Source organism: Hyposmocoma kahamanoa, unplaced genomic scaffold (genome assembly GCF_003589595.1).
Source record: "Hyposmocoma kahamanoa isolate Upper Pololo Valley unplaced genomic scaffold, ASM358959v1 62, whole genome shotgun sequence".
Lineage (NCBI taxonomy): Eukaryota > Metazoa > Arthropoda > Insecta > Lepidoptera > Cosmopterigidae > Hyposmocoma > Hyposmocoma kahamanoa.
The window spans coordinates 11677637-11685897 of record NW_020653850.1 but is presented as its reverse complement, the minus strand read 5'-3'; the positions used below and the strand labels follow the sequence as shown (position 1 = coordinate 11685897).

Sequence of the window (8261 nt, the reverse complement as noted above, 5' to 3'; positions counted from 1 at the left end):
TTTCCATTACCAAGCATAGTATACGTTTATTACGATAAATTACAAGTTAATATTTTAATACTATGTACATAGTTAGATACTCCCCGATGGTATCAAATAATAACAAGTGCACAAACAACAGGTAGGGACATAATAGGCGTAGCGCCCAACCGTAGCGTCCTCGTAGCGCGTGTCTGCCGCGCGATTCATGCGCCACTCAGTCCCCGAACAGCTTTCGTTGCGCGCGCGCATCACACCGCCCGATACTGATCCGCGCTTTTGAATTACGAACGTTATGCCAATTTGCGCGCGACCATATAAAAGTTCCTACCGATTAAAAGTGAACTGTGAAACCAGATTGTGTTATTAAGGCTGACAAAGATAATGAAAGTTCTGATATTGTGGACGTAGAGTGGACATGTATGTTGTGGTCGAATGAGACTTTAGAGGAACGGAGTCGGCAGCAGCAGGCGGTGGGCACAATGAGTGCGCCACTGAATTGGCACAAATGGCTAGTGTTGTCGCTGCTCGGATTGGCTTTGTCCGCTTGGCCAATTGGCTGCGATTATAGTTCCATCACCGATGAATTTGGAACGGAAGCTGTCGCGAGATGCAATGAGAAATGCCCATTTCAGGTTGAATTATTTCTTTATTTAAATCCTTGTCTTAAAATTGCAATTTGTCTCTGTGGGCGCTGGACAAAGACGTCCTGGATTCGATTCCTGGTAGGACCAATTAGAGAAATGAACTTTTTTTAAACTGATTCTGATCTAGGTGTTCTGGTAGTGACCCGGAGTGAATTCCGTGGCCTGGTAGTCATAGTACAGGAAAGTCCCAAGTTTGAGACCTAGAAATGGTGTAGTTGTTCTGGCACATTACCATTATTACTATTAATTCCTCAATTTTCTCTTATATGTACTTCCTTTAAATGTTTTGAACTTTAAATGTTATCGACAAGTTATTGTATTATTATCTCTGCAAAATACATAAAATTCTGTCAGTCATCAGGTTGGGCTAGCACTGTTTATGATTTATACAATTTTTTTTTATAAAAACTAAGTGACGGAACAAACAAGACGTGCGCCTGATGGTAAGCGACACGCCTATCCATAATAGTTGCCACTCAGAGCTTTAAATCTCAAAGACTGAGGAATAATGCCACTGCGCCCGACACCTTGAGACATAAAATGTCAAGTCCCTGTGCCTGTAATTTCACTAGCTCCCTTACTCTTCGAAACCGGAAAGCAGAAATAGGTAAGGTGGCAGCACTTCCCTGGACGAACTCTTTTATTAGGTGCTCTACTGCTACTGAATATATTACAGTTATAATATACCGTATTTATTTCACCATTGGCAATTCAATTTATCATCACAGTCGTCGATAAAGAAGAGATCAACGGTTTGTTGCCCGATGGGATGATCGGTATTTATTTGTTGTGTTGTAGTGCTGCGCTATGTAGGTTCAATGCACAAGTAATTGTCGGCAATTAACAAGCCGAAGTAATCAACCCTGGTACGCTAAAAATAGAGCGTTTCTAAACATTTGCGATTTTGTTTAGCCTCTGCCTCTGTTTTGTCGGATAATTACCGACCTCGATCTGTATTATATACCTATTATCAGGAACAAACGCTTGTTTCTAACATGATACTAAGTAAGGTTTTTCCAATGTAACATTGTTGTTATTTCTACAAGTTTAAAAGTTCTGGAAATACGTGTGGCGCACTATAAGTTTCCGGAATGAATAAGAAAAAAATACTATAAATGATCAGAAATGAATTTATTATAATTATTAATACAAAGATCCAACACTCAGAAAAAACACTCAGAAAAAATTCCTTCGATCCGGTCGGATTCGAACCGACGTCTTCTTGCATACCGTGCCAGACGCTATACCAACTAAGCCACGGAACGAACCAACGGACCTCACGAATTTCTCTATGTGCTTGCGTCGTGTCTTTGTACTTGTTTTTTTCAACGACTTTTTAGTCGTAGCGCCATCTATGAGAAATCTTTGACAGATTTATCACCCAGTTAGGTACCTTTACAGCTACCAGTCCTGGCAAGAGATGTCGCTATTCACTGTATTAAATAAATTGTGAGTGTTTTTTCTGAGTGTTGGATCTTTGTATTAATAATTATAACAAACTAGTGGAGTAATTTCACAAAAAATAATTGAATATCAATTCAATAAAAATTTAATTAATGAATTTATTGTTTCTCAAAATATTCTCAGTTAGCGTTAATGCACTTTTTCATGCGAATGAACCAATTTTGAAAACATTTATGCCCCTCCTCTGTGACAATCTTTGAAACATATTTTTCAAACTCTTGGACAGCTTCTTCAGGTGATGAAAATCGTTGACCGCGTAATAGGCTCTCAATTATTGGAAATTTTTTTGAAAAAATTGGCAGGGATTGTACGCGGGATGGCTCATAAGGTCAACGTCGTTCACCTTCAACAATTCGTTTGTCTGTCTGGCCGTGTGAGAACTGGCATTATTGTGGTGCAAGATGATACGGCGTTTACGGTTAATTTTACGGAGTTTGTGTTTGTTTGTTTCAATAACTTCTGGCAAACAAATGGTCGTGTACCAATTACTATTCACGGTACAATGATTCTCCAAAGCAAAAATAGCCACGTGTCCAGTTTTATTAAAAAAAGAAGCAATCATCCGCTTAGAGGCACTTTGCACGCGCGCCACTTTGGTTGGTTTCGGCTCATCTCGAAAGACCCATACGGTCGATTACTGCTTTGTTTTAGGATCGTAACTATAAATCCATGTTTCGTCACCTGTTACTATGTCCCACACCAAATTTGACGCCCCTTCGTTGAATCTGGAAAGCATGGCATTGCACCACGTGACGCGATCCGTTTTTTGAGCCTCAGTCAAATTGTGTAGGATTTACCGAGAGCACAGCTTTTTCACACCCAAATGTTTGTGTAGTACTGACTGTATTTTTTTACTCATGCCTATGCCTAAAGTTGCCCGAATCTCGTGGTATGTCACATGCCTGTCTGTTTTGATCATACGGCGCACAGTATCGATGTTTTTGTTGTTCACAGCAATGGACGGGCGACCATCACGAAATTCGTCACCGAGATTCACACGACCGCGTTTGAATTCTGCAAACCAGCTATAAGTAGTCGTCTTGCATGGTGCTTCGTCGCCAAAAGCAGTTTGAAGCCGAGCGAAGCTTCGCTAAGCTGTTAAATTACTCTTAAAGTCGTAGAAAATCATACTACGACAATTTTTACGAGTTCCATGGTGATGTAGACAACCAATTTCTAAAATGAAATTAGACTGTATTGTAGAATACAATACATGGGCTGTAGAGTCCAAGAGTTCCATTTTCAAATGTTGTAATTACTTTTTAAATATTGTTTATGTAAGTGGCCAGTTCCGGAAACGTATAGTGCGCCTATGTATTACATTACACAGTACAGTCAACAGCTCACCAAACTATACTTTTTTATTCGAATATCGCCTTCCGTATATCAAGTGAACAAGATTCGTCAATATATAGCTTGATGTGCTACCGTCTGTACTAACAAGTAACCAACTAGTGAGTTGTCATTATTATCACTTAATTCTTTCTTCTCTTTTGTCATAACGTAGTTAGTTTATTTTGTTTTGGCTGTGTTCCTAGACTATATTATCAGCATGTCGTTCACACTTCTCATTTCTCGGTTATGATAATATGTGGACATTGTAGTTATACACTCTCATTACTTTATTGTATAGCTGTATTAGTTATAAATAAAGATTTTATTTGTACCGACGCACTTCTTTATAGCGTTTTAGTACAGTACCATGCTTATTTATTTAAAAACTACAATACAACTTCTGTAAACGGTGTGACTTTAATACATACATAATTATGTATGTATACATATGTAGTTATATCTGTTACATACATCTGTAGTACATAGTTATATCTGTTACAGTTATTACTTCCAGTTATCCCGCAGCTCTGTTAAGGTCACACGTATAAAATGTAACTATCTATTGGCGCTATCTCATAAATAGTAGCTGATATTGCGATAAATTAAACTGAATACAGAAATCCCAAACGCCACATAGGTGTCATGTTTCAATGTGGAAGCCATATAGGTGCTTGTGCCCACCAAACCAGTTCCGGTCGCACGCTCGCAAAAAAGACAATAAGGACAACCTTTTTAAATATCAGATTTGTGCACCGAAACATGTTATATATTGAAAACAGTAGCAAACCACTTTGCACACGTTTTAATTTTAAACATTAAATTTTTTTTAAAGCATTCAATGTTGTTGACCATGATATCCATCTTGCTATCTTTGCATATCTGCGTTTCTCTCCTCCGGAACTGGACTGGTTTTCTTCATATCTTCAAGGGCTCCTTGTCTGGTTGGGAGACCTTGAGGAAGGTGTCCCCCAAGGTGGAATTCTTTCCCCTCTATTGTTCTCCGTTTTCATCAATTTCATTTCTCCTATTCTCCACAATTCTCACCATCTGTATGCAGATGTTCTGCAAATATATGCGCAGGCCAAGATTAACTGCCTGGATGATGCGATACTAGCGCTTAATGAAGATCTGCGGCGTATCGCTGATTGGTCGAGTAAATTTCGCATCAGTGTCAACCCAAGTAAGTGCCAAGGTATTGTCGTGGATAGTTCTCATGCTTTGACTAGGTTGGACATGAGCTCTGTCGTGCCTCTTTCTTATAATGATATCCCTATTGTTTTCGCACCTCATGTTGTGAATCTGGGACTATACATTAATAGTACTTTAAGCTGGAAACCTGAGATTGACTGCATTAGTCAGAAGATCATTGGTACCTTAAGATCGTTCTACCAATTCAAACACTTTCTTCCCATCTCTCAACAAAAATCCTATTAGTACAGGCTACTATTTTTCCTATCTTTGATTATGCTGATGTGTGTTATGCTGATATCACCCATGAACTTCTCAAGAAATTGGATCGCTTGCTCAATAGTTGCATTAGCTTTATTTATGGACTTCGAAAATTTGATCACTTGTCCGCATGTTGCAATGAGCTGAAGTGGCTTACGATTCGCCAACGTCGTGATTTGAGAATATTTTCCACTCTTGACTTTATCATCAATGATAAATGTGCACCTGGATATTTCAAATGTAAATTTCAATATTTGGGTGCATCCCAGAATCGCAATCTTCGCTCAGACAGCAAATTGACTCTTTTAATTCCTTCCGACCTTACTGGTTTTCTTTCTAACTTATTTACTCTTCAGGCAATACGACTCTGGAACGCTCTACCGCCCCATATTCAAAAAGCGCCGAATAAACTAGCTTTCAAGCAATAAGTCCGCGATTTCTTATTGGAGTCTCAATCTACATCCCGTTAGTCTGACATTGTTATATATAAATATGTATATTAAATATATATGTGCATGTATTATATATTATGTATTTATGTGTATATAGGTTGCTTATATAAGTACATATTTGGTCATAGAATATTATGTGCTATATTTATATAGTGTTTAAACTATATAATCATAATTATTTATAAATTTCTTCCTATCTGTTCTAATTATCATGTTATGCACCCCTATTAATTATTTTGAACCCAGCTCTCCGGTTGACTAGTAGAGAATGCCTAATGGCATTAAGTTCGCTATTTGTACTGTTTTGTGTACAATTAAGTTTAAATAAATAAATAAATAAGTTGGCAGATATGCGCAGATTCATTAGGTTGATGACGTAGTTGTATTCTACCGTATCTGCCGTATTGATTAATGAAATTGAAAAAATCACTATTAGAAGTGTACTTATATCCAGCAAATTACATGACAATCCATCAACCATTATTGTATCAACCCACATCTACGCGCTGCATCACTAAAGAGATTGGATTTAAAAAAAATCACAGATTACTTTCAATCGAAATGTGTAGCCATCAATTAAGGCAGGTACGGACCGATATCGCAGGATGGCATGAGGTCACGTTCCGCTGCGCGTGCGCACCGGAAGCCATCCAACAGTAGCTCCGGTGGACAGAATTATTTTTTATCGAAATATTATTACTTCGCTACCCGTAATATCTTCATAAGATGAATTTAACGAATGCAGAAAGCGTGAGAATTGTAGGTACTGGCACTGTCAACTTTAAATCTCGTCCGTAATATTCGCCTACACCACAGGGAAGCTTACATACATCAATGATTTCGTGAATTATTTACCTATTCATTTTGCCTATACAGTAGGCAAATACATACGTGAGGCGCACTATAAGTTTCCGGAATGAATAACAAAAAAATAGTATAAATGGTCAGAAATGAATTTATTGTTTCTTAAAATATTTTCCGTTAGCGTTAATGCACTTTTTCATACGAATGAACCAATTTTGAAAACATTTATGCCATTCCTCCGTGGCAATCACTGAAACATAGTTTTCATTCTCTTCGACAGCCTCTTCAGGTGATGAAAATCGTTGACCGCGTAACTGGTTCTTAATTTTTGGGAATAATTAAAAGTCACAACTCTGTCAAGTCTTGCCGTGTGAGAACTAGCATTATCGTGGTGTAAGATGATACAGCGTTTACGGTTATTTTTACGGAGTTTGTCGATAACTTCCGGCAAACAAATGGCCGTGTACCAATCACAATTCACGGTACAACGATTCTCTAAAGCAAAAATAGCCACGTGTCCAGTTTTATTAAAAAAAGAAGGAATCATTCGCTTAGAGGCACTTTGCACGCGCGCCACTTGGGTTGGTTTCGGCTCATCTCGAAAGACCCATACTCTCGATTACTGCTTTGTTTTGGGATCGTAACTATAAATCCATGTTTCGTCACCTATTACTATGTCCTACATCAAATCTGACGCCCCTACGTTGAATCTGGTAAGCATGGAATTGCACCAAGTGACGCGAACCGTTTTTTGAGCCTCAGTCAAATTGTGTAGGATTTACCGAGAGCACAGCTTTTTCACACCCAAATGTTTGTGTAGTATTGATTGTATTTTTTGACTCATGTCTATGCCTAAAGATGCCCGAATCTCATGGTATGTCACATGCCTGTCTGTTTTGATCATACGATGCACACTATCGATGTTTTTGTTGTTCACAGCAGTGGACGGGCGACCATCACGAAATTCGTCACCGAGATTCACACGACCGCGTTTGAATTCTGCAAACCAGCTATAAGTAGTCGTCTTGCATGGTGCTTCGTCGCCAAAAGCAGTTTGAAGTCGAGCTCCGCTGAGCCGTTAGTTTACACTTCAAGTCGTAGTAAACCATACTACGAAAATTTTCACGAGTTAAATCCATGGTGATGTAGACAACCAATTTCTAAAATGACGCCACAATGACAAAACAAGTGACAGTCAGATGAAACAAACTGTATTCTACAGCCTGAGAGTTCTATTGTCAAATGTTGTAATTACTTTTTAAATATTGTTTATGTAACTGGTTAGTTACGGAAACTTATAGTGCGCCCTATGTATAATACGTAATTATTACAGTTAAGTAGATAGGTACAACACCTACGGTCAGTACTAGATATTTCATAATTTAGGGAAACCTAACACTTTACTTCTTATAATGTAAGTTAAATACTGTGATTTGTTACAGAATCGAACGGGCGATGGTCACTTCGATGTTAGTTGCGGTTCCGATTGCAGTGTGCAGCAGGTAAGATTGCTGCTGAGCCCTTTTTAAACAAGAATCTCTATCGAAATAAAAAAAATTAATAAATGTTTAAGGGTAGGTTACTGAGCCAGAAATGCCAAGCGCTCATCGGTTAGTATTCAAGTTAAGTTACCATTCAAATATTTATACTTGTACCTCACCAGTATTTATATTATATAAATATATTTGAACGTACTTTTATTTTAGTTACAACTGTGTTTTGGTAAAAAAAAATCTTGACCCCCACATCTACGAACATAAAACTACTGATTCGATAAGAAATGTTTATTATATTTAGTATTGACTGTTACCCAAGTCGATTTTACGATTATTTAACGGAAATTGGAACATGGTTTTCATATTTTTATAAAACTTGAACAATCTGAAAAAGATAACGAAACAATTCTCGATAAATAATTCGTAATTAGTTACAGATAACAAAAAAGAAACAAAATACAAAAGTCTAAAAATGTAGAGGTTGACAAAAGTCAACTCGTTGCTTGGATTCAATAAATAAATATCTCCAATATTGTTTTTAAATCAGTTGCTACTTGCTATAAAAAACAATTACATTAACAATCTATTATATATAGATACCTACACATATTAATGTGTAGGTATCTATATATAAT

The 8261-nt window shown here is 37.5% G+C and overlaps 1 protein-coding gene across 3 annotated transcripts in view; it reads left to right on the top strand.

Annotated features, from left to right (window-relative positions):
- The first annotated feature begins 203 nt into the window (after positions 1–203).
- Positions 204–8261, top strand: part of LOC113229521 (proto-oncogene tyrosine-protein kinase ROS) — a 35537-nt gene continuing 27479 nt past the window's right edge. For all 3 annotated transcript variants that reach the window (XM_026463146.1, XM_026463145.1, XM_026463144.1), the window contains exons 1-2: positions 204–614; positions 7573–7632. In XM_026463146.1, the coding sequence (XP_026318931.1) occupies positions 402–614; positions 7573–7632 (273 nt within the window). In that variant the 5' untranslated portion in view covers positions 204–401. The remainder of the gene's footprint in view (positions 615–7572; positions 7633–8261) is intronic.